The sequence below is a fragment of the Tenrec ecaudatus genome, chromosome 7, assembly GCF_050624435.1.
Source record: "Tenrec ecaudatus isolate mTenEca1 chromosome 7, mTenEca1.hap1, whole genome shotgun sequence".
In the NCBI taxonomy this organism is placed as follows: domain Eukaryota; kingdom Metazoa; phylum Chordata; class Mammalia; order Afrosoricida; family Tenrecidae; genus Tenrec; species Tenrec ecaudatus.
The window spans coordinates 38,827,456-38,855,338 of NC_134536.1; the positions used below are offsets into that span (position 1 = coordinate 38,827,456).

At 44.5% G+C, this 27,883-nt stretch overlaps 1 protein-coding gene across 1 annotated transcript in view; it reads right to left on the reverse strand.

Annotated features, from left to right (window-relative positions):
• The window catches only part of LOC142452350 (uncharacterized), an 87,312-nt gene that overhangs the window by 16,254 nt on the left and 43,175 nt on the right, over nt 1-27,883 (reverse strand). The window contains exon 6 of the mRNA XM_075553728.1: nt 19,214-19,326. Coding sequence (XP_075409843.1) covers nt 19,214-19,326 — 113 coding nt within the window. The remainder of the gene's footprint in view (nt 1-19,213; nt 19,327-27,883) is intronic.

The window sequence follows — 27,883 nt, forward strand, 5'->3', positions numbered from 1 at the left end:
CTCTCATTCAAACTTCAGATCCAAGTGCAAAAAGTGAACCTACCGACAGACAGCCACAGAAGCAAAAGCAACATGCATTTGCCTACTAGTCAAAAGGTCCTGATGGAAGACGAATGAATGATGTCAAGATGAAATGCGCAGCATGAAGCACTAAGCAAATCGGGCCTGTTTGAAAGCGTGTGTTAGAAAACACGTTCTGATAGAAGGCAAGATGGGACGGAGTAACTCTCTCCTCACGTGTATATTCCAATTTGAATCACATGCAATGATCTTTAAACTTAACAATTCATTTCTTAATAATGAGATTTTTTTTAATTTTGAAATGCTTATCCTTAGCGCTCATACTGAGCTCCAGCTCACCCTGTCTACCTGGGCCACTCAGAATCTTGCTCTCTCGGGTACCAGTAGCTCTACTTTAGTTGCTCAGGCTGAACACCGCGGGGCCATGCTCGATGCCCCTTTCTCTCACACTCCACACGCAAGCAAACTGCTTTGCCTCTGCCTGCAAAATAGATGTCCAGTGCCCACCACTGCACTGCTACCACCTCTGTCCTGTCCTTCCCTGGATTATGGAGTGGTCTGTTCTCCCGCCCTTGTCTCCTGGCCACCAGAAGGAGCCTAGAAAAGTATAAACCATATCAGTCACTCTCCTGCTCGGAACACTCCAGAATGTCCGCATTTCTCTCAAAGGAAGGGCAAAGGTTCTCTCCATAGCACACAGGGTCCCCTTCTGTCCAACCCCATACGGCTCACTGCTCTAGCCGCCCTGGCCTCCTTGCTAGTCCTTTAAAATGCCAGGCACATGCACCTCAAGCCTGGAGAGCACCTTTCCCCTCTTCCTGGACGGTCCTCACCAAAAGGATTCTGATGGCTCACCCCATCTTCTTTATGTCTCTGTTCAAACAGGAACTTCGCAATAGAGCCTGCCTGACTACCTCGCTTACTCTGTACTCTTGTCTCAAAGTGTTGCCGTTTTTAGATGTTGTCAAGTTGATTGTAATTCACGGCGACCCTAAGTACAATAGGACAAAACATTGCCTGGTCTTGACTCATCCTTACAACTGCTGTTGCAAGCCCTTGTTACAGTCACTGAGTCAATCCATCTCCATCGAGGTCTTCCTCTTTTTCATTGACCTTCTACTTCACCGAGCATGATGTCCTTTGCCAGGAATGGATCTCTTCTGGAATACCTTCCAAGTATATAAGATGCAGTCTTGAAATCCTCACTGCTAAGGCACATTCTTGCTGTACTTATTTGAAGAGAGATTTGTTAGTTCTTCTGGAAGTCCACGGGACTTTCAGTATTCGTCACCAACACCATCCTCCATTATGTGTTTTTCAGTCTGTTCTTACTCTGAGAAGCCCTGGTGATGTAAGGGATATGCATGGGATTGCAATCCACATGGTCAGCAGTCTCAGAAAGCCCCCCAGGGGGGCACTATGAACTCTGAAGGCTGTGAGCGGATTCTTAGTCTGGAAGCTTCACTTAAATCTGTTCACCTTGCGGGACCCTGCTGGGATCTGAAACACTAGTGGCATAGTTTCCAGCATCAGAGCTGCCACCGAGTCACCACAGTATGACAAAGTGACAGAGGAGCGGTGGTATTTTCCCTAGAGCTAACCATACATAGACTAACATACTGCTGACTTACTGTCCATCATGACATGACCTCTTTAGAGTACTGAGAAGCAAGATTTTTACTTTGAGGACTAAGGTGTGCCTGACCCAAGCCATTGTGCTCTCCATTGCCTCGTGCAAGTTGGAGAGTGACCAAGGAAGACAAAAGACCTGAGGCATTTGAATTGCGGCGCTGGAGAAGAATACCACGGGCCGCTACAAGAATAAACAGACCTGTCTCAGAAGTAGAGCACACGCTAGGGGCAAGGATGGCGAGGCTGTTTCTAACATACTCTGGCCATGTTATCAGTAGACACCGGTCCCTGAAAAAGGACATCTTCTTGGTAAAGCGGAGAGGCATCAAAAAAGAAGCCCTCTATAGGAATGGATGGACACAGTGGCTGCTACAGTGGGATCAGGCATGGGAACAATTGTGAGGAAGGCACAGGACAAGGCGATGTTTAGTTCTGTTGTGCGTAAGGTTGCTACGGGTCAGAACCAATTCCATGTTACGTCAACAATGTCATGGTCTATGTCTCTCCACAATCATGTAAACACTACAAGGGGAAGGGTTTTTATCTGTTTTTATTCACAGAAATGGCCTCTATCTATAACAGTGCTTGGCACAGAGCATCAATCAAGAAATAGATTTCATAAATACAAAGGAGGATAAAATATAGAGAATAATGAACAAAATCAAATGCTATTCATTCCAAGTTCAACAAGTACCAAAATCACGCTGATTTCTTTTAATTGGGTGAGTAGCATGCCTTGAGGGAGGCAGCAGATCATAATGCTAAAGAGGAGTCAGGATGTTGTGGTTCAAATCCTGGCTCTGCCTCTTTTCAAAGTGTGATGTGCAAGCCTTCACTTTAGTTCCTGATCTTAAAAAAGCAGCTTGATAGTACTGCCTACTCCAAAGGGTTAGATGGGCCAAATGAGTTCATTGATTTTAAAAATGTATAAAGCAAGTGGCCTTTAATTAATGCTAGAATAGATGCAAAGAGCCCTTTTGGAGCAATGGTGTTGTGGTTATGTTAGGCTGCTAACTGCAAAGTCAGCAGTTAAAACCACCAGCTGTTCTGTGGGAGAAACACGAGGCTTTCTACTCCCATCATGAGTTACAGTCTTGGAAACTCACAGGTGCAGTTCTACCCTGTCCTACAGGATTGCTATGAATCCGCATCAACTCAATGACAGGGAGTTTGGCTTGGGTTTGGAGCATTAGTTAAGGACTCAGTTGCTAACCTAAAGGTTGGCAGTTCCAATCAACCAGAGGTTTTACAAGGCAAAGATCTACTAATCCGTTCCCTCTCATGAAGATTAAACCCCCCAAAATCCAAACCCACTGCTATGGATTCAATTCTGAGACTTTGTGGGAGCAGACAGCTTCATGTTCTGGAGCAGCTGGTGGATTTGAACTACAGAACTTGCAGTTAGCAGCCAAATGCCTCGCCTACAGCACCACCATAGATTAAAGCAAAAACCGCTTACCATCAAGTGAATGCTGACTCATGAGATCATATAGGACAGGCTAGAACTGCCTCTGTGGGTTTCCAAGACGGTAACCCCCTACAGGAGTAGAAAGTCTCATCTTTATCACCATACTTTGTTGTTGTTGTTAGTTAGGAAACATCAACTTGGTTCCAACTCATAGCAACACCATCGACTACGTACAGCCTAGTAACTCCGATCCTATGAGGACATCGGAGTCGCGTGGGCCAATGTGAGTAAGAATCAACTTAACAGAAGCTAGCAACAAAATAAAATATATGAAGGGGTTTCAAAAAGTTTGGGGGAAATTCCATTATCTTTCCAGTCATTATTGGCAGTAATTACGATCATTAGTGAGCTTGAATGTCTAAATTTTTGTAGAAGTAAGACTGCAGGAACAAGAGAAATGAAACTCGCTGTTCTCAGTGATCCCTTTTCATTTACAGACCTAGCTGGGGTGTTGCTTCAGACCAGACAGAGAGTAACATGAGAATTTGGCAGATGAGGGAGAGCTTTCAGCTTAAAGACACACATCAAAGCATTGGCTAGCCGGTGAAATACCCATGCAATTGTGTCAAATGTCACTTTTCTTTAAATGACAAGTTTGTCAAATGTCAGTTTAAAGTAATAAATAAGGGAGCCATAAGAGTAATTCTAATAGGTTAGAATTAATTTGGCGTGAGAACACAAACACCAAGAATTGTACAAGAATTACAGATGACTGCCAACCCTTGTCTTGGGGAGCTAATTTTTATGAGTGAAATTCAATCATTCCTAAGGTCATAATTTACAGAGTGCACTCTGGTTCAAAGAGACTTGAGAAGGCAATGAAGCATACTCCCTGAGGAGAAACCATCTTCAATAGTAATCACGTGGAAATAGATAAGAATCTGATGGTATAGTGCTTAAGGATCTGGCTACAAACCCCCCAAAAATGGACGGTTCAAACCCGCCAGCCACTCCATGACAGTGAGAGGTGACCGTCTGCTTCCTAACAATCACAGCCTTGAGAATGCTATGGGGAAGTGGTACTCTGTCCTGTAGGGAAACTTTAGTTGGAATCCACGCAACAGCAGTGGGTAGATCTTTAACACTGTAACCATTAGCGTGTTTTTGGTTGTTTTGGTTTCTTCTGGAGAATTTTTGTTTAGATATTTTTCTAGTAAAATCTGAGCTAGTCTCACCATCTTATAGTAGCCAGCGATGCATTCATTTTATAATAAATAAAAGGACTGTAATTCTGAGACAATAAATGGGTCCGTCAAAATGGGATGTCCTGAGGGTAAGACTAAGAAAACTGCTCCTTTTCACAATGGATCCTTTGGGTTGTCGAAATAATACCAAACACACCACTCTTCACAGTTCTATTTATATAACTTTGTAAAGTTTAAAAAGGTGGGATGGTGGCATTTTTTCAGGCTTTAGAACCCAACATTATTATCTGCTTCCCTTTCACACAGGCCCGACACCTTCCAGAGCCCTCTAAAGATCGACAGTGGGAGCATAACATTTCAGGTGAGCTGAAAGAAAATTACAAATGTGGTTAAAGCCAAGGAATATTGCCCTGCAAAGGCTAGACGAGTTGGGATTACCTCAAAGATAGAGAAATATTATTATAAGGGTTATATGCAACAAAATCATACTAAGGGTGTTACAACTCTAAAATTCGGAATATATTTTATGAGTCTTGTACTTTATTTTAAAGTTATTTTTGCTATGAACCTAACAGGGCCTGGGTATATGTTTCAGGTCTTCACATTTATAACCATACAAAATACAACTGAAATATCAATCATGCACCATGACACTGAAAGAGAAAATAGAATAGGAAGTCATATTTGGAAACAATAAATTAGTAGCAAGAAACAGCAAAAGGTATCAAGATGGTTTTGATGAATCGTTGAGATTTTACTTTCTGAAGTTTTCCTCTCCTTGAGGCTCATTTTAGTCAGAGATAATAGAAATCTATCAGTGATGCTCCAAGCCCGCTGATAACCTTCAAAACAATGTACAGTAAGTCTGTGAGAAACTTCCTTCTTGACTGAAACTTGTTACCCAACTACAGAAAAAAATGCCCTTGAGAGCAATGATGAGTATTTTTAGAATCATCTGATAAATAGGAAAATGATTTACTCAGGAAGCACTCGCAGGATCATTGACTTTCAGCTAACTGGTGTGCATAATTTACTGTCTACCAGAGGGCTGAAGACAGAGCACCATGCATTATTCAACTTTATTCTCAATAAGAACCACAGAGGCACAAACTATGAAAATTCACACCAGTTAACAACCTGAATGTGAAAAAATCAATACTGTCAGGTCTGGACAGTAAAATATATAGTATTATATAGCTTTCATTCCTGTGATAAAATTGTAGCTAGAAAATAATAAAATGCCAATTTTATTAAGATATGATTTTTTGCAATAAAAGATCATGCACTATTTTTATAAGAATAATCACAACTTCCATGATCAAACCATAAACAGGCTGCATATCAGACCAGGAAATTGTCCTACTGACGGGTCATGTCATTACTCGGGCTCTGCTGTTTTCTAATGGCTGATCCCTGTTACATAAGTCCTAGGAACCAAACAAGTACTTTCCTATTAAAATGACTGGAACTCAAAATTAAGAATGTAAATCAAAGCCAAACCAACCTGGATTTTCATTTTGGATATACGCCGGTTAAAGAACAATGATACCCTCATATTCATGAGAGGAAAAAAGTGACGTGTGTTTAATGTGACTAAACAGTTGAACTTAGATCCTTATTAGTGATCACTGCACCTATTGCACAGATGAGGGATTCAAAAAATTAAAAAACAAAAATAAAGGGAAGCTACATCGATGCAGAATTTACTTTAAGTTCTTAATGGTTCTTGTGTAAATACACCTTTTGTAACAATTGTAACACCTTTTGTAACACCTTTTGTAACACCTTTTGTAACAATACACCTTTTGTAACATCGTCCTCTTGATACTTGATTAGCCCTTGGTCCCTCGGCTCTCCTCTGCCAGGGCATTGCTGGCAGAGATGGAAAGAGAAGAGGGTCCTTCAGGGACACCAGCCAATCGGTTCAAGAATCAGTGTGGTGATTTTAGACTCAGGGTCCAGCACCCTTGAGTGCGAACCGACTGCCTATCCCATCGTCCCCTCCTGCTGTTCTCCAGCTGTCCACAGCTGGCTTCTGCCTTATCAAAGCGACCTGACATTCTGCCTAGCCCTTGTCAGTACAGCTAAGAGATGAAAAAGTAAGAAGTTATGAAGAAAATAGGGCTGAAATTTTGTTACTTTGGTCGGACGTGGAAAAATGATGCTTTCCATCTTCTTATAAAATACTAACATAGCACTTATTACGTACAAGGACGGCTCACGAAATGTTTATTAACTCAGTTCATAGGCACAACGATCCTATGAGATGGGTAGTCTTATTGACCCCAGCGACAGAAAGTGAAGCACAAAGTATTTTTCGTCACTTAACCAAAGGACAAACGGTCAGTAAGAGGTGGCGTCTGGACTGAGGTACAGGATAAGGTGAAGGCACAACTTAACTTTTTCCCCCAAAGGGGGAGAGAAACAGAATAGTCAGCCCTTCACTGTTGACTTTGCTATATTAAAATTCTAAGAAGATCAATCATTCATAAGATATACTATATCGTATTTTTAAAATTACTTTTGGAATCTAGCCTTCTAAAACACCAAAACCCAGATTCTGCCATCGAGTTGATTCCCACTCATCAATACCCTGTAACGTGAGAGTACAACTGCCCCGCGGTGTTCCCCCGGCTCTCATCTTCCCAGGAGCAGACTCCACAGCTGTCTCCCGGCACTGGTGGCTTCAAACCACCATCTGTCGGTTAGCAGTCAAACAAGCACTATGCCACCAAGGAGCCCTGCATGCGAATATCCCACTGCCCTCCAGGCGTTTCCAACTCATGGTCACTCACGATTTCCCTGCAAGCCAGAGCAGCACTGCTCCGGGGGCTTCCGACAGTGTGACGCTGTAGGACAGCAGAACGTCTCTTTCTGCCCGTACACCAACATAGCTGACTATGACATACTTACTGCTTTCAGATTAATAAGGCAAGTGGTAGCTGTATCTCCATAGGGAATAATTTTCACAGAGGAAGATGAGAAAGAACTCCTAGATACACATAGGGGGAAAATCTAGATAGCCCGGGCAGTAAAATAACTCTGCTCATACCGTTACTACTTAATTAAGTAAAATGCAGACAGTGTCAGAGTGTTGTAGACCAGCTGTTCATTTTGAATATACAGCTTTGCTCCTCCTACATTGCACTGTCTGCTGGAGCATGTAAACAGTTCACCACGGGACTTTTCAGACAATCGCCTCCATCTTCCTATGCAGAAACTTGCTGTCAGCACATCTCCACGCGTTGAGGGAACGGAAAGATGGAAAGTGGTTAGACTAGCATTTTAGCTAACACTGCCGTTCTGCACCTGCTAGAGCTGGAGGTGTGTGATTTGCTGTTAGCACACCCTTAACCTGCCCTAATACTGGATGCTCCCTGGAAGATGCTGCAAGTCCTCGAAGTACGAGCTACTTCACAAGAGCCACCCCGAGAATGTGCGGACCACCTGCAGGTCCACGGGCACTGGCGAGAGCATCAAGTAGAACAGAAGAAACACAGCTTCTAGCCACAAACATGTCATTGATTTATACTACGAGCCCGGGTGGCCTAGTGGTTATGCATTAGCCTGTTAACCGCAAGTTCAGCAGTTCAAAACTACCAGCCGCTCGAGACTCCAGCGGGCGCCGGCGACCCCGGGAGGTGGGGACATAGGTGGGCGGTTGGACTGAGTCACGGGACCCTGTCTCCATGCCGGCTCCAGACCTGGGAGGAGATCTGCACGGCGCCAAGAAGCTCTACCCGCTGAGCCAGGCCCAGACAAGTGTCTGGTGTACAGAACGGTCCAAGATGTAAAGAAGATTGAGAAATTCCACAGTCAACTGATGCGACTTACGGTAGCCAAGGAGTCCCGAAGTGTTGCCATGGAAACAACCTGACTGGTTTAAGATGAAGACTCATGTTTTAGGAAGTAAACATCTTGAATTAGAGCAAGTTTTGGAATAGATCATGCTTTATGTAACTGAGTGGGCTATTCACTATCTGAGATATCTTTTTTGTACTTTATATTTTGATGTTTAGAGAGCTAGAGTCATTTATTTATTTTTGGAAATCGAACAAGACATGAATCTAAGATCTCATATATTTGTTGGAAAAATGCATAATTATTTCTTTGGTAAATTTGTGTCAATAATTTTAAAAGGAATATGAGGACAAGCCACTTTTTTCATTTAATATGTTTAAAAGAAAATTAAATGTAAACATTTTGATGGTTTGGTATTTCTTTTGGAGCATAAAAGTTGTGCTATAATGACCAATAAATATAAAATATGGTTACTGGAAGAAAAAAACAACTACAAGCCGCTCTGTGGGAGAAAAACAAAGCTTTCTACTCCTGTAAAAAGCTACAGGCTTTGAAACCCACCTGGTGAGTTCTTCCCTGCCCTGTAGTCGCCACGAGTGAGAACTGGCTCGTGACAGTTTGGCTGGGGGTAGGCAATGGCCTGTGAACTGGAGAAGTAACCTGTCTGTGGTACTTAAGAAGTTCTCAAACTTGCAGGCTCTGTGTAACAAGCACTGGAAAAATACAGCAACCTTATTTAGAAGTCAGTCTGTCATCACATGAGCTCATTCTTTCTCTACTTAGAAAACCTCTTCTGAATTTCTCCTCCAATCCTCTCAAGTGGGCCAAGAGTGCTCCGATGCTCCTTGGCCACATCACTGTGTAGTGGGCATCTCCATCCGTGGTGTTCCACGTTGCAGTACAGCACAGAAGGGCCCAGCACCGAGGCACCCAAGGCTGGTGGCTCTGCAGCTCCCACTCAAAGGACACTGCTCCCACCATGGTCAAGCTCCAGCTGAGCGTACGACTTACCACAGCGTGTGTAAAACTCGAGAAGCCTATTTGGCCAAAATGTTAACCTTACAGACGTTTCAGAATAGCACAGGATGTCCAGAGTGCCTGAGACCAAACTCCGCCTTTCATTAAGTGTAAACAGAAGTACGAGTAAGCACTGAACTGCTCACAGAAAGGTCAGCAGCCTGAATCCGCTAGGCACTTTGTGGTACTTTAAAGACATGGAAACCCGCTCCTCTGTTGATTGCAACCTTGGAAACCCAGTGAGGCAGTTCTGCTCTGCCCTACAGAGTCCCTCTGAGTGGGAACCAACTTGATGGCAGGGCAAGCTAAGAGTCTACCAGCAGTCTACCCAAAACATGGAAGCAGATGCTGCCTTGACTTTATTCAAAGCCCTGGCGGCCAGACTGGGTTACAGGTTGGCCTACTACCAGGCTTGCTAATCTGCTCCTGTAAAGTTTACAGCCCAGAAACCCAAAGGGGCTCTGCAACTCTGTTCTACAGTCACTATGAATCAATTCACTGCACAGGAATTTGGATTTTGGTTTCCCAAATTTAATACAGAGACTCCTTTAAAAAAAACACCACTGCCATCGAGTCTATTCCAACTCATGTTGATCCTATAGGACAGTGCAGAACTGCCCCTGTGAATTTCTGAGACTACAACTCTATATATAAAACCTCACTTTCCCTCCTCAGAGCAGTGAGTGGTCTCGAACTGCTGACTCTGCAGTTAGCAGCCCAAAGTGTAAACACTATGTACTACTACCAGGGCTCCATAGAGACTCCTTTGAGAAAGAATATCCTTGCATTCCTGAATTTAGGAATGGTTTATAAAGGCTCATTCAGACCCAAGAAAGTGAGTGACATCCAAATTAGATCAGTCAACAGAATCCTGAGAAAAGGTGCTGATAGACTGATAGATATACATAGAAATATACTCCTGGAGTATACTTGTGTTAGACAGGGTTCTCTAGAGAGACAAAACCATATTGCTAATAATATATATATATATGTATATATATATATATATATATATATATATATATATATATATATAGAGAGAGAGAGAGAGAGAGAGAGAGAGAGAGAGAGAGAGAGAGAGAAAGAGAGAGAGAGAGAGAGAGATACAACACAAGAAATGAACTGTTGAGTGGAGCACAGCCTGGCCCACCAGGCCGTGAGGATGATGTTCCTGAGTAGAGCAGCCAGTCCACAGAGAGAACAACATGGCTAGCCCCACTATGAGAAATGATGCCAATCAGTGACTAAGGGCGATACAGGGGACTGCACCGGAGACACAGTGTGGGAATTGCACCTGACCTGATCCCACCACACCGAGGCAAATCACTGGGGGAGTGCAGCGGAACAGCAAGGGAATGGAGTGGCAAGGTCCCCAAGGAATGCTGAAAGTGGACTTTGGGGCCAGGGCGTGGTGCCCCACAGACTGAACTGGAAAACGCTCCTAAGGGCCAGCAAACGATCCCTGAACTAACTACAAGCTTTTCTCTTGTGAACTGTTTTGTTCTGTTCTTTGTCAGTGGTTTGTTTTTGTTGTTTTGTTGTCTGGTTATATACTGTTGCTTTGTTTTCCTCTGTCTTGTTTTCGTGCATGTTACTGTCTCCACGGGTCTGTCTAAAAAAGACAAGCTGGATGAACTATCTGGAGGAAAAACAACGGGACCGACAGTTCCGGGGGGACTTGGGATAGGAGGAAGTGGGGTGATAAGGAAGTGGTGTTAACAAACCCAGGAACAAGGGAACAACATGGGACCAAAATGGTAGTGAGGGGGGAGTGGCAGGCCTGGTAGGGAATGATCAAGGGTAAGGTTACGTAAAGAAGAGGTACAGCTGTAGCCCAGGTGGGGATGGAGCATGGTAGTAGGGCAGAGGAAAGTCAAGGGAGATGGAGGAAAGAGCTAGGAGTCAAAGGGCATTTATAGAGGTCTAGACAAAGACATGTACATACAAATATATATATGAGGATGGGGAAATAGATCTATGTGTCTATATTTATAGGTTTAGTATTGAGGTGGTGGAAGGACCTTGGGCCTCTACTCAAGCACTTCCTCAATGCATGAATACTTTCTTTTATTAAATTGGCACTCTACGATGCTCACCCTCCCGACACAACTGCTGAAGCCAAAGTGGGTGAACAAGTAAATGTGGTGAAGAAAGCTGATTGTGCCCGGCTATCAAAAGAGGTAGTGACTGGGGTCTTAAAGGCTTGAAGATAAACAAGCAGCCATCTAGCTCAGAAGCAACAAAGTCCACATGGAAGAACACACCAGCCTGTGTGATCGAGTGGTCCCGAACGGATCAGTTACCAGGCATCAAAGAACAAAAAATAATATCATTGACTGCACACCTCCATGATAGGATCGCTGAAGACAAATGGGTGCATAAGCAAATGTGGCGAAGAAAGCTGATGGTGCCCGGCTATCAAAAGAGATAGTGTCTGGGGTCTTAAAGGCTTGAAGGTGAACAAGCGGCCATCTAGCTCAGAAGCAAAAAAGCCCACATGGAAGAAGCACACCGGCCAGTGCGATCACGAGGTGCCAAGGTACCAGGTATAAGGCATCATGCAACAAAAAAAAAGATATGTGTGTGTATGTATGTGTATATGTGTGTATATGTGTATATGTATATGTATATATGTATATATATACCATATTAAATGAAGGGGGAAGTGCAGAGTGGAGACCCAAGGCCCAAGTGTCGGCCACTGGAGAGCCCCTCATAGAGGGGTTTAGGAGAGGAGATGGGTTAATTAGGGTGCGAGGTAGTACCGATGAAGAACACAGCTTTCCCCCAGATCCTGGATGCTTCCTCCCCCCAACTACCATGATCCGAATTCTAGCTTGCAGGGCTGGATAGGACAGAGGCTGTACACTGGTACATATGAGGGCTGGAGGTACAGGGAATCCAGGGTGGATGATACCTTCAGGACCAAGGGTGTGAGGGACGATGCTGGGAGAGTGGAGGGTGAGTGGGTTGGAAAGGGGGAAATGATTACAAGGATCCACATGTGACCTCTTCCCTGGGAGAGGGACAGCAGAGAAGGGGGGAAGGGAGACTCCGGATAGGGCAAGATATGACAAAATAACGATGTATAAATTACCAAGGGCACATGAGGGAGGGGGGAAAGGGGAGGAAGGGGAAAAAAAAAGAGGACCTGATGCAAGAGGCTTAAGTGGAGAGCAAATGCCTTGAGAATGATTGGGGCAGGGATTGTATGGATGTGCTTTATACAATTGATGTATGTATATGTATGGATGGTGATAAGAGTTGTATGAGTCCCTAATAAAATGTAAAAAAAGAAAGGAGGAGAAAAAAATGATTAGGGCAAAAACTGTACAGATGTGCTTTATACAATTGATGTATATATATGTATGAACTGTGATAAGAATTGTATGTGCCCCAATAAATTGTTTAAAAAAATAAATGAACTGTTAAATTATATACAGATAGATATATAATGATATACAATACAAGAAATTAACAATTAAATTATAAAGCAGTACAAATGGCTCAGTGTGACTCACTCATGTGAGAGAGTTGTGAGACACTGGCAGTCCTTTAAGTCTTGCGGGCCGCCAGGTAGTCCTCTGTAGAGACAGCTGGGCTATATCAGCACAGGCAGCAAACAGCAAGGCAGGTCACCAACCATCATCCAGGTCACCAACCGTCAGTTCCCAGCTCCAGAAATTTACATTCCAATCACGTGGTCTTATAGGGACCTCAACTTACAGTGACACAGTCCACTGGCTAGGCATCCCACAGATAGTGTAGCCTGTAAATTGAGGCACAGGACAAGCAAGGCAGCCGCACACTGGTCCGATGCTCAAAGAGTGAGAGACAAGAAAGGCGAGGATCACAGAGACATTTATCTCTCTGCCCTTCAATTAATCCCACTTGTGTTTATCGGTCAGGCTGGCACAATAAACTATCTCAATACTCATATGCACATAAAGTAAATACAGTAGAAAGTGAAATAAAAATGACAAACGAGGGTCTTGGCTGGGGAATGGTACAGAGGAAGGCTGGGATTCTGCCAATCTGAGGTGGAAACTTTTCACTGCAATCAAGGTCCTATACAGTCAATTACCAAACAGTGCAGAGACTGGTGCAATGCTGCAAATGATTTAATGTGGCTCTTATAGCCATTGCTTTTGTTTTTCCCACCAAGTGACCTTCATTTTCATGACGGTCTGGGTAAGACAGTGGGGGAGCAGACTGTGTGGATTCTATGAGTCACCTGTGAGTAATTGTCGCAGAGTTCATTGTGATGGTCAACCTCCTGAGTATAAAATCAGCCATCTCATATGGACAAAGCAGGGAGTGGGAGATTTCACTACCAGCAAGGCAGTTGAGCCAGGAATAGAGTGTCCTTTGGGCCTCAAACATCTGCACATTGACCCTCCTTGATCCAGAAGACCTGTTTGACACCAGAACAGCCACAGAGGAGCAGTAACAGCAGAACCAGGAGCCAGAGACGTGTACTTTCCAACCCAGAGAGCAAAGTTGGTGTTTGGGGGGCAGGAGACTAGCTTGTGGAGAGAGTGCCTCTGGGCACTTAACTGGAGGTGCTGAGTTTGCAGACCCATGGAGCTGGAGCTGAGTGCCTTCAAGGAGTGGCATGCCATTTGGGAATTTATTGGCAGCCCTAAAAGAGCTTTCTCACATTACCTGAGCAGAGCAGAGGCCAGGCCAAGTGGCTGAGGGCCAGAGAGAGGCCCCCCATAGCAGAAAAGAAACTGTCCTGACTAAAACTGTATCCGGAGCATTTCTCACCTGAATTGTAACCTGTCAGCTTCCTAATAAACTCCACAATTGTGAGCATCATCTATGATTTCTCTGTAGCAACAGTCATAAGTTATTGAACTCAGTCACAGCAGTAGAGTGCATGGGGCAAAAGAGCTAGTATAGAATTGCTTAGGAAGACTGGGGGATTAGGGGCATGTCTGGCATCTGTCTTGTGGCAATCAGCCTTCGGAGCCAGGGGAGATCAGATGTAGCCCAGTGTGGTTCCCTCAAGCAGAATTTTCATCCACCAGATCCTCCCACTTCTCCTTGTCATTCTTACCAACAACTGCCGCCATTTTCTTGGCTTCTCACCGTAACATCATCCTAGGCTCCATAATCCCCCCTCCACCACCTCACAGTCTCTATTATGTGCCTATCACCTGTCACATTCAAAACACACCAGCCTAAGCGAAAGTGGTCACTAGCAACCTTTAAAGGCGCCAATTCACCCGCTGTCCCATTTCTAAGTTCTTTCACTTTCTGTGAGAAGCATCTGCATAATTTTTATTAGTTTAGCTTCTGCCTAAGGGATGTAAAAGAATGAAAAATCAGGAAAGATTTAAGAAGCCCACAAAGTAAACTGTCCTCAAAAACAACCTCTCTACTCATGAAATCACCACTGTACTCTGGTGGAGACCTAAACTCTGTATTAAAATGCCTGCTTGGCTTCGAAGCTGGTCTTTTTCTGCCCCCAAGTGTTCGCACACACTTCTAAACAACCAATGTGCTACTGTGCTCGATTCGGAGAAAGAAAAGGTCATTCCATGAAAAAAAAATCCAAACGGACACCCTGCGAAAAGCATGGAGACGAACAGTTGCAGACAAACCAGGCCAAGCAAAGGAAACTGCCAATCACTTCACCTTCAGTTCCGGTTTCAGAAACGCACTCAACAAGATCCTGCAAGGCTTCATTCATCTCGCCCAAAAGCAGAAGTCCTCCTGAAAGCACAGTCATCATCTAAAGTCTACAAGCTACAGCAGCTGGACCTTTGATCTTCTCTAATGCAACCTACCCACGAGAAGTTCATAAAACTACGCACAGGGACATGGACGCTTCCTTTCTGTCCGGGAAATGTCCAATTGTCAAGAAAAGCTTCACGGGAGATGTGGAACAGGGCAAGATATGACAAAATAATAATTTATAAATTATCAAGGGCTCATGAAGGAGGGGGGAGCGGGGAGGGAGGGGAAAAAAGAGGACCTGATGCAGAGGGCTGAAGAGGAGAGCAAATGCTTTGAAAATGATGAGGGCAAAGAATGTCCAGATGTGCTTTGCACAATGGATGTATGTATGGATTGTGATAAGAGTTGTATGAGTCCCTGATAAAATGTTTTAAAAAAATAGCTTCCCATTGCCTACAAGCTGTCCTCAGCTCAGATCAGTTCGCTAACCGAGGACACAGAAAACTAGGCTGTGGCAGAGGAAGCTCAATATTCTGAGCATAATCGACAGTATTTATGGCTGCTAACCACTTGTAGTTACGTCTCATACTGTGGCACACAAGAGGAAGGGACCAGGAACTTCTGACCCCAACACTGAACACCATTAGAAAACTTCACATTAGGTGTTTTTCACAATGGATGGATGTTTGGCTTGTGATAAGAGTTGTATGAGCCCCCAACAAAACGATTAAAAAGGAAACGTCACATTAGAATTTCATGGCAGCAAACACTCACTGCCTCCAACAGTCATGTGCCCATGTCCTTCATGCCGATGAGGTTTCTCACCTTCATGAACTGACCCGCTATGGTTTCAACTGTAAATATTTCTTATAAGTCAGCATGGATTATGGATTTTCAAATGCTAACTTTACAAAGCAATTACAATGACTCGGTATTAGGTGGCAGTGAGTCCGATCCAGCTCAGCCGTCCTACACACCCAGAGGAGCACGTTGTCCCGTGCTGTGCCATCCTCACAACCTTGGCCGGGTTTGAGCCTGTGGCTGCTGTCGTGTCCGTTCCTCTTGTTGAGGGCCGTTCTCTGCCTTGCCGACCCTCTACTAATCTTCTCTGCTTATCGTGATGTTGCCTACAGTCCAAACGTGAGGCATTTTCTTTTCTTCGCATTGAGTTATAATACATACTGAAGGCTGTAAGCCTTTATCGTCCGCAAAGTGCTTCAAGGCCTCCTCACGTTCAGCAAGCAAGCAAAGTCATGTCACCTGCACACCTCACGTTGTTAATAAGCCACTCTCCAATCCTGATGCCGCATCCTTCGTCGGATGTGGGATGCTTTAAAGTTAGGAAAGCTGTACCTTGTACCTCATGTACTCAATCTGCATGCTGAGCAAATAATCAGAGAAGCTGCACTATGTGAAGCATTCTTTCTAATCGAAAAAAAGAAAACCACAACCTTATTTTGATTTTACACACTATTTTTAAAGGGTCAAATACCAAGAAGGGCGGCTATTTTGACCAGCTTTCTATGCCCAGCACCTAGAGCCTGGCACATAGTAGGTCCTCAATAAATATTTGATGAATTACCATGCCTGGACACATGAAGTTCCTTACATAAAGAAGTAAATTCCGATGAACTGCAGCTGGCCAGTGTGAGGAAAGAACACGGCGGAGAGGAGGGAAGGCGGAGTCTATACAGGGTGCTGGGACCACGGAGAAGGAGATGTCATTTGAGTCTCTGAGTCTCGTGTCCCCTTTCCACAATGCGTGGGCATCAATTCTGTGAAATTAACTGCCAGGGAATACCTGAAGGGTCCGAAATGTTAAAATACAGAATAAGCAGTGCTTTGACAAATGCCCTTGGGTCTCTCGTTTCAAATTTCATGTTGTAAAGACAAAAAAATATTGTGAAATGGGGATTTCACCTTAACCACTGATTGTCATTCTGTGATTAAGTTGGGCCCACTGGGCGAGAAGACCACCATTTGAGAGCAAAACCAGAAAGATAAAGAGTAAAGAGGTGACTGTCAGCCTACAAGTCTTGCAAGCTGTTATCACTCCCTATTTTGAAATCTATTAGATATGCAAGTTAATTTTAGCTAATACACTCTTGATTGGTACCTATAATGAGTATTAAAGTTATGGCATAGTTATAAAAAATTTAAATATACAAGCTATCTTTTAGAAGACATCTTTAACAATAGTTTGAATAAAACATATTGTTACAGAATGATAAATGGCCTAAACCCATGTTTTAAAAGAGCCAAGAGACTTTCTGTGTACAAGTCAATATAAAATGTACCAAGACCAACAAAGCCCACATGGAAGAAGCACATCAGCCTGTGTGATCATGAGGTGTCGAAGGGATCAGGTATCAGGTATCAGCAGAACAAAAAATCATATCATTGTAAATGAGGGGGAGAGTGCGGAGTGGAGACCCAAACCCCATTTTTAGGCCACGGGACAGCCCCTTACAGAAGGGTCTGGGGGGGCAGGTGAGACAAGCCAGTCAGGGTACAATATAGCAACAATGAAACATACACATTTCCCCTAGTTCCTCAATGCTTCTTCCCCCCACAGTATCATGATCCCAATTCTATCTTACAAATATGGCTAGACTAGAGGATGTACACTGGTACAGATGGGAGCTGGAAACACAGGGAGTCCAGGGCGGATGATCCCTTCAGGACCAGTGGTGTGAGTGGCAATACTGGGCGGGTAGAGGGAGAGTGGGTTGGAAAGGGGGAACCAATTCCAAGGATCCACGTATGACCTCCTCCCTAGGGGACGGATGGCAGAGGAGTGGGTGGTGGGATACAGCAGACAGTGCAAGAATGACAAAACAATAATTTTTAAATTACGAAGGGTTCATGAGGGAGGGGGGAGCAGGGAGGGAGCGGAAAAAATGAGCTGATGTCAGAGGCTTGGGTAGAGAGCAAATGTTTTGAGAATGATGAGGCCGATGAATGTACAAATGTGCTTTGCACAATTGATGTATGTATGGATTGTGATAAGAGTTGTATGAGCCCCTAATAAAATGATTTAAATAAATAAATAGATAAATGTTCCAAGACAAGAAAAAAGAAGTCTACTTCCTAATAGAGGGCCTTCGCTGACAGCTGCGAATCTGTCATAAGTGCAGCCAAGTTAAGCCAAGCGAAGAGAGGGCTTTCTTTTGTGTGCCACTCCCCAAACTGATGTCGCGGTCCACAGGTGTTGTGCTTTGCAGGAGGAACTCCGAGACGGAAAGTGTGAGTGTTCCCCTAGAGCAGCTGGTGGGTTCGAACTGCAGACCTTGTGCCCAGCAGCTCAGGTAGCCTAGCCAACTATGCCACCATGGCTCCTGCTCAGGATCCAAAGAAAACAAAAAATGCTTCCAACCTCTGAGGCAGACAGCATGTCCTGGAAAGGCAGTACAAAGAGAGAAATCAAAAGACCTATCCCTCGCTGCATCACTGCGGATCATCCTCCCGGAGAAGGCCTTCTGAGTGTGCCTCCGGGTTGGGGCAGTTGCCTTCTTGCCCAGCCCCTGATACACTTGCTGCAAGTCTTCAGTGGAAGCAAATACTGAAAGAAGAAGGGGTCACTGGGGAGCTGGAGGACCTCTATTAAAAGGGGGACATGGAGACAGAAAGGCTCTTTGGAGCACTAGTGCAGTGAGCTGCCAGGGGGAAGCCTTTGAGAACAGTAGGTTGCAACCAATCATAAGCACAAAAGCAGCAAAACAGAACCCTGGCCTGACCTCAGAGCTTTCAGGGCACAAAGCAGCTAGGGCCACAGAGGAAGCGGCAGTAAATGCTGGTTAGGGGTACGCTGCTCACGGTCACAGCGCCAAAGGCACAGCCGTAATAGCTTCTGTGGAAGACTTGAGCCTCCCAACAGGCAGGAACTAGAACCAAAGTGACTTGGAATTCCAGGAGCATCAAAAGCCATTATACATGTCATTCATTGCCATGCCCAGACGTGCTTTAAAGCTGGTGTGGCCTGTTGGAACAAAGCTCACAGGATGTACACAGGTAGAGATGAGAGCTGGAAACACAGGGAATCCAGGACAGATCAACCCCTCAGGACCAATATTGAGAGTAGTGATATCAGGAGGGAAAGGGGGAGAAAGGGGGGACCGATCACAATGATCTACCTATAACCCCCTCCCAGGGGGATGGGCAACAGAAAAGTGGGTGAAGGGAGACATAGGTCAGTATGAAAAAATAATAATAATTTATAAATTATCAAGGGTTCATGAGGGAGGAGGGGGAGGAAAGGGAAAAACATGAGAAGTTGATACCAAGGGCTCAAGTAGAAAGCAAATGTTCGGAAAATGATGATGGCAACAAATGTCCAAATGTGCTTGACACAATGGATGAATGTATGGATTGTGGTAAGAGTTGTATGAGCCCCCACTAAAATGATTTAAAGAAAGGAAACCACGCAGGAAAGCTGTGAACTCACCTTCCTCTGAAGCCAGCGTGCTTTGGACAATTTCATGAAGGTCAAATGAGGTTTATAAGCTCTGTGTTCCCCTGCCAAGATGCCTTTTGCTTGAAATGTCCTTTCTGCAGCCTCTGAAGAAGATAAAAGGAACATAAAAATATTGCTCCTAACACGTAAACCCCAAACCAGCGCGCTGCTGCTGAGTCCACCCCACAGGGCAGAGCAGAACGACTCCAGGTTTCCAAAGCAGTGACACTTTATGGAAGCAAACTGCCAGCTCTTTTCCCATAGCTGGTGGGTGTGAATTGCTGGCCCTTTGGTTAGCAGCCAAGCACCTGAGGAGTTGTTTTTAGTTACAAAAATACCACTTCAAAAACTGACAAAACCCACAGGAGAAAGAAAGAGATAGCAGTGGGCGTCTGTGAAGACACAGCCCAGAATCCCCCCCGCCCCTCCGGGGCAGGCAGGTCGACTCTGAGACCCATGCTGTGACAAGTGTCTTGATGGCCAGGAGTTGTGGGTTTTGTGCCTCAACTAGAGTCCACATGTCTTCCTGGCTGAAGACACTGACTTAAGAGCAATCCCAGCAGTGCTCTCTCCCTAGGACTGTATGTCAGTGGAAGGAAAAGGCGGCTAGTGGGGTGTCGGGGTGTCCTCGTCGGGGAGGTAAGATCCAGCGTGGGGTCATCATCGGCACCTTGTGAAACATGGGACAGGCTTGGTCGAGTGCAGCTGGATCTTCCCTCATTGCTACATGTGATGAGTCTCTGCAACTGCTGTGCCCACGCGGGCAGCCAGGAGCTCACCCCCTGTTTGTCGTACCACAGAAGGGCTCAGCGGGGCTGTCCGAGGTCCTTCACTTGCTGCTCTTGAGCACCCGGGGGAAACAGCCATAACACCGTGAGGCAGGCCAGCAGCCTGCATCATCATCGTCTCTCCTCTTTAACATGCACTGACACTCTGGGAGGGTGGGAATCCTGCATTTGCTCTCTCCGTTCTTGGGTGTTGGAGGCAGACACTTCTCACTTGCCCTGTAACTCTTTCTTCTCAACCCACGGGATCTTGACTAGCATCAGTGGCAAGAAGAAGATCTCCCTAACTTAGTTCTGAAACTCCAAAATCTGTTCTCTACTTTTTCTGCTGTACTGTCTCCTTTCTGAGAATATGGGTACTACTTCTTGGGAAGGGGCTGGCCGTAGAAAACAATATGTAAGAAAATACAAAGCTGAAAGATATAAATTCAGTTGACATCTCAAAATTATCCCACCACAAGTGCAAATTCAGCCTCCTTACCAAAGGCCAGAAGGTGCTATCTGTAGCATGTTTGTCTTTGTGATGCTTTGTGTGTTCGGAGTTGAATCAGCTTGACGGCAGTGGATTTCATTTTGGTCTGGAACCTCTGATAACAATCTTTTGGGACAGACTAGAACTGCCCCGTAAGTATCCTAACATTGGAATCCTCATGGAAGCAGACTGCCACATCTTTTTCCTACACAGTAGTTCATAGGTTCAAACCACTAGCCTGTCACTTAGCAACCAAATGCTTAACCACGAGGCACCAAGCCTCCTTACCAAAGGCCGGAATGTGCTATCTGTACTATTTCAATCAGTTTGTAAATTGGGGGCATAAACTAAAAACTCTTTACTGCCAGGGAAGGCTACTGAATGGATTTCCTTTCCTCTTCTGCGGTCATAAAGAAGGTTAAGCAGTAACTATTGAATAACAAGGAAAAACCAGCTCTTAATGGCAAATAAGTAACAGACTAAACCTCTGGCTGGACAGGAAGGGGAGCGAGGGACCAGACCTCAAGCTGGTGCACCAAGACTTGAAGGCAACAGACTGGCATGAAAAGCAAACCAACAGAGAGGTGCCGGGCCAGCCCCAATCCCACTACAGAGGACAGTACTGAAGACTGTGGGTCTGCTCAGAAACATGCGAGCAAACTAAGAGGGAGAGAGAGAGAAAGAGAGAGTGGAACACAACCTGGCCCACCAAGCCCTGAGGATGATATTCCTGCTCAGAGAAGCCAATACAAGAGAGAACCAGGGGGCCAGACGCAACATGAGACACAGCATACCCTCCCTGACCCATAACACTACAGGGGACAACACTGGAGAAACAGTGCAGGAATTGTGCCCTGTCTAACACCATCACTACCACCCCCGGCCCTTCACACACACACACACACACACACACACGCGCGCGCGCGCGAAACACAAAGAGAATGAAACAGGACAGCAAGGGAGGGAGCAGAGCAATGAAGTCCCTGAGGAATCCCAAAAATAGAATTCGGGGGCAGGGCTTGGCACCTCATCAGACTAGAATGGAAAACACTTAAAAAGGTCAACAGACAGGCCTGGAACCTTATAGGCTTTCCCCCTCATGTCTGTCTGCTATATAAGATAGGGAAGACAAACAATCCCAGGGAGAAAACAGTGGGACCAATGGCTCCGGGAGGACATGGGAAAGGAGGGGGTGGGGAAGTCAACAACTCAGGGATAAGGGAACAACAAGAAATCTAAAATCAATGGTGAGGAGGGCATAGAATGCCTGGTAGGGTTTGACTAAGTACAGTGTGGTTGAGAGAAATTACTGAGAGCTGAATGAAGGCTGAGCATGATAGTGGGACAAGAGGAAAGAAAAAAGGAAACAGAGGAAAGAACTAGGAGGCAAAGGTCATTTATAGAGGTCTAAATACAGGCATGTGCACATGTAAATATATTTATATATGATGATGGGAAAATAGATCTATTTACATATATTTATAGGTTTAGTATTAAGGTATCAGATGGACATTGGGCCTCCACTTTAAGTACTCCCTCAATGCAAGAACACTTTGTTCTATTAAACTGACATTCCATGATGCTCACCTTCCTGGCACAATTGCCAAACACAAGGCAGGTACATAAGCAAATGTGGTGAAGAAAGCTGATGGTGCCCAGCTATCAAATGATATAGCATCTGGGGTCTTAAAAGCTTGAAGGTAAACAAGTGGCCATCTAGCTGAGAAGCAACAAAACCCACATGGAAGAAGCACACCAGCCTGTGTGACCACGAGGTGCCGATGCGATCGGGTATCAGGCATCAAAGAACAAAAGATCATGTCATTGTGAATGAGGGGGAGTGCAGAGTGGGGACCCAAAGCCCATCTGTAGGTAACTGGACATCTCTTTACAGAATGGTTGCGGACAGGAGAGGAGCCAGTCATGGTGCAGTATAGCAATGATCAAACATACAACTTTCCTCTAGTTCTTTAATGCTTCCTCCCTCCCTCTATCATGATCCCAATCCTACCTTATAAATCTGGGTAGACCAGAAGATATACACTGGTATATATAGGAACTGGAAACATGGGGAATCCAGGACAGATGAACACCTCAGGACCAATGGTGAGAGTGGCAATATTGGGAGGGTGGAGGGAGGGTGGGGTAGAAAGAGGGAACCGATTACAAGAATCTTCATATAACCCCCTCCCTGGGGGACAGACAACAGAAAAGTGGGTGAAGGGAGACATCGGACAATGCAAGACATGACAAAATGATAATAATTTATAAATTATCAAGGGTTCATAAGAAAGTGGGGATGGAGAGGGAGGGGAAAAATGAGGAGCTGATACCAAGGGCTCAAGTAGAAAGCAAATGTTTTGAGAATGATGATAGTAACAAATGTACAAATGCGCTTGACACAACGGATGGAGGTATGGATTGTGATAAGAGTTGTACGGGCCCCAATAAAATGATTAAAAAAGAAAAAGAACTAGAAGGCAAAGGACATTTATAGAGGTACAAATACAGGCACATATATATGTAAATATATTTATATATAACAAAAGGGATATAGATCTATGTACATATATTTTTGTGTTAAATATTAAGGAAGTAGACAGACATTGGGCCTCTACTCAAGTACTCCCTCAGTACACTAATACTTTGTTCTAACAACCTGGCATTCTGCAACGCTCACCTTCCCAACATGATTGCTGAAGACAAAAAGGGTGCATAAACAAATGTGGTGACGAAAGCTGATGATGCCCAGCTATTAAAAGATATAGTGTCTGGGGGTTAAAAGGCTTGAAGCAAGTGGCCATCTAGCTGGAAAACAGCAATGCCCACATGGATAAAGCACACCGGCCTGTGTGCTCATGAGGTGTCAACAGGATCAGGTATCAGGCATCTGTGGCAGTTACATAATCTCCTATCAACTTGTGAAGGGGTGGAGTCTAGCTTGTCAATCAGGTCACAGCTTGATGACTTCATTTGGAGGCATGAAAGAGATAAATAGCTCACTGGAGGCCAGATACACTCTCTGTTTGTCTCCCTGATGACAAGCCACGTAGAGGTCCCTGTTGGAACCAGAGCCTTGGAGCTAGAGGAGCCACATGGAGACCCACGCCAGCATTGAGATGTGTCCACCACCACCACATCCACAAGACTTTCCACCCACTGGCATGTGACCTTCCTGCATTCAGCATCATTGCATGTTTTACATGAGTCTGAAGAGGAATTTATAGATTGGTATTGGGCATCTGGGCTAATATCAGACTTATGGACTTATTCTCGACTAGGCTGGGATGATTTCTCAATATACAATTACTCTTTGATATAAAGTTCTCTATTACGCATATATGAGTATCTCTGCATTTGTTTCTCTAGTCAACCCAAACTAACACAGCATCAGAAGACCCTAAACAAACTATCATACCAATGTGAAAGATGGGGAGGCGGAGTGGAGACCTAAAGCCCATCTGTAGACAATGAGACATCCCCTCACAGAAGGCTCACAAGGAAGGGAGGAGCCAGCCAGGATGCAATGCAGCACTGATGAATCATACAACATTCCTCTAGTTCTTTAATGCTTCCTTCCCCCGCTCACTATCAGGACCTCAGTTCTACCTTACAAACCTGGTCAGATCAGAGCATGTACACTGGTACAGATAAGAGCTCTTGACACATGGAATCCAGGACAGATAAACCCCTCATGAGCAGTAATGAGTGTAGTGATACCATGAGGGTAGGGGGAAGGTGAGGGGAGAAAGGGGAACCCATTGTAATGATCAATATATAACCACCACCACTACCCCACATCTAGGGTGACAAACAACAGAAACGTGGGTGAAGGGAGATAGCAGACAGTGTAAGTTATTAAAATAATAATAATTTATAATTTATCAAAGTTTCATGAGGGTGGGAAGGTTGGGGAGGGAGAGGAGAAAAAAATGAGGAGCTGATACCAAGGGCTCAAGTAGAAAGAAAATGTTTTGAAAAGCATGATAGCAGCATATGTACAAATGTACCTGATACAATAAATGTATAGATTGTTAAAAGAGCTGTAAGCTCCCCCAATAAAATGATTTTAAAAATAAATAAATTAAATAAACTTTTGACTAGGTAGGAAAGACTTTATATAAGACTGCTGGGAGGGCCAGAGACTCAGAGTAAAAGACTGTGAAGCGTTAAGCCAAGTAGCCTGTCAAAGTCAAGGTGGCAGGAGGCCCAGTTACACCCCCACCTCCTCCCGCAAGCATGAGGTGGCACAGCTGGCCTTACGATAGCCAGAGACAAAGTACACAAATTAGACTGCTGTCACGACTGCCTTAAACCGGTGGCAGTTACAATTCAGGACCCATCCAAGAATAGTTTCCATACAGTCCCTTTGATTCAAGTTGTTAACTTCTGATGAAAATCTAGGATAAAAGCAAGCAGTAGTCTGTGACCAATGTCTCTGACATGGGAGATGAAAGGAAGAAAAGCTGGGCAGACAAAAGACAACTCCACTGGAGGTGTGTATGTAGAATAATAGAAGTGTTTTCATAACACTGGTCTAATTAACTTAGCAACTGACAGCTCATATAAATTACAAACGGGTGCATCTTTCTCAACTTTGCTATCAAAACCCAACTTTGGCCATTTCTGGTTTGGCTTACACCACTTGTCTGTGAATTAGTCATAATGTGTTAACTTCTGTGTTGTGATGCTGCAAGCTACATCACTGATGTTTCAAATAGCATCAGGATCATCCAAGGAGAACAGGTTACAGCAAAGCTTCCAGACTAAGGACACACTATGAAGAAGAAAAAGGCTGTTAGCTTCATTGTTAGTGTGGGTAGACTAGGGAAACAAATCGAGAAACTCTAATATGTGGCTAGAGAGAACTTTATATCAAAGAGCAATTGTACATTAAGAAAAAAATCCCATCCCAGTTCAGATCAAGTCCATGGGGTAATATGTCAACACTAGTCCATAAATTCCTCTTTAGACTCATGCAGTCATGCAATGCTGCTGAATGCAGGAAGTTCACAGGCTAGTGGTTGGAAAGTCTTGTGGATCCAGTGGTGGTGGAAGCATCTCAGTGCTGGGCATGGGTCTCCATGTGGCTTGTCAGCAGGAAGACAAGCAGAGAGTGTCTCCCACCTACAGGGAGTTCCCAGAATCCTCAGGAGAAGGCCATGCCCACACAGAGGCCTCACTGGCTATGACCCTATTGACAGGCTAGACTCCTCCCTTTCACAAGTTGACAGGAGATTATGTAACTGCCACAGCTTCTGAGGTGTTAGCCACTGAAAACCTTATGAACATCAGTAGAATATTTTCAGATTTAGAACCAGAAGATGAGGTTGGAAGGCACTGAAAATATGACTAGGAGTTGCCTCCACAAAGTAGAATCACCCATAATGATATGGATGGAGTAAAGCTTTTGGGAGACCTTCGTTTACTGATGATCTATGACTCAAAATGAGGAGAAACAGCTGCAAACGCCCATTAATAATTGGACATTTAAATGTATAAAATATGAATGGGGGAAAACTGGAAGTCGTAAAAATTAAATAGATTCATAAAGATCAATATCATAGGCAACTGACTTAAATGAACTACACTGGCTATTTAGAACCAGATAAAAAGAACATTTTAACATCTATTTTGAAGTACAATGCTATTTGTAATATGATAATATCTACGCAGAGACAAGGAAATCCAGTTAAAACAACTATTAAGTACACCAATCACTAAAGCTAGTGCTGAAGAAACTGAGGAATTCTATCAACTTCTTTCGTCTGAAGTTGATCAAGCATGCAAATAAGATTAAATGATAATTATTGATGCCTCAAGATCCAGTATTGAAGGATTCTGGGGAAAAGATGTAATGATGAGCAGATGAAGGGGGAGGAGGAGAGAGTGGAGCACAGCCTGGCCCACCAGGCCGTGAGGATGATGTTCCTGAGTAGAGCAGCCAGTCCACAGAGAGAACAACATAGCTGGCCCCACTATGAGACATGATGCCCCTCAGTGACCAAGGGCAATACAGGGGACAGCACTGGGACACAGTGTGCAAATTGCACCTGACCTGATCCCACCACACCGAGGCAAAGCACTGGGGGAATGCAGCAGAACAGAAGGGAATGGAGTGGCAAGGTCCCCAGGGAATGCTGAAAGTGGACTTTGGGGCCAGGGCGTGGTACCCCAACAGACAGGACTGGAAAACACTCCTAAGGGTCAACAAATGATCCTTGAACTAACTACAAGCTTTTCTTTCTTGATGTGTTTTGTTCTGTTCTTTGTCAGTGGTTTGTTTTTGTTGTTTTGTTGTCTGGTTATATACTGTTGCTTTGTTTTCCTCTGTCTTGTTTTCGTGCATGTTACTGTCTCCACGGGTCTGTCTAAAAAAGACAGGCTGGATGAACTATCTGGAAGAAAAACAACGGGACCGACAGTTCCAGGGGGACTTGGGATAGGGGGAGCTGGCGGGTAAGGAAGTGGTGTTAACAAACCCAGGGACAAGGGAACAACATGGGACCCAAATTGGTAGTGAGGGGGGAGTGGCAGGCCTGGTAGGGAATGATCAAGGGTAAGGTTACGTAAAGAAGAGGTATAGCTGTAACCCAGGTGGGGATGGAGCATGGTAGTAGGGCAGAGGAAAGTCAAGGGAGATGGAGGAAAGAGCTAGGAGTCAAAGGGCATTTATAGAGGTCTAGACAAAGACATGTACATACAAATATATATATATATGAGGATGGGGAAATAGATCTATGTATCTATATTTATAGGTTTAGTATTGAGGTGGTGGAAGGACCTTGGGCCTCTACTCAAGCACTTCCTCAATGCATGAATACTTTCTTTTATTAAATTGGCACTCTACAATGCTCACCCTCCCGACACAACTGCTGAAGCCAAAGTGGGTGAACAAGTAAATGTGGTGAAGAAAGCTGATGGTGCCCGGCTATCAAAAGAGATAGTGTCTGGGGTCTTAAAGGCTTGAAGATAAACAAGCAGCCATCTAGCTCAGAAGCAACAAAGCCCACATTGAAGAACACACCAGCCTGTGTGATCACGTGGTCCCAAAGGGATCAGTTATCAGGCATCAAAAAACATAAAATCATATCATTGGCTGCACACCTCCATGATACGATCGCTGAAGACAAATGGGTGCGTAAGCAAATATGGCAAAGAAAGCTGATGATGCCAGGCTATCAAAAGAGATAGTGTCTGGGGTCTTAAAGGCTTGAAGGTGAACAAGTGGCCATCTAGCTAAGAAGCAATAAGGCCCACATGGAAGAAGCACACCAGCCTGTGCGATCACAAGGTGTCAAAGGGACCAGGTATAAGGCATCATGCAAAATATATGTATATATTGTATATATATATATATACACCATAGTGAATGAAGGGGGAAGTGCAGAGTGGAGACCCAAG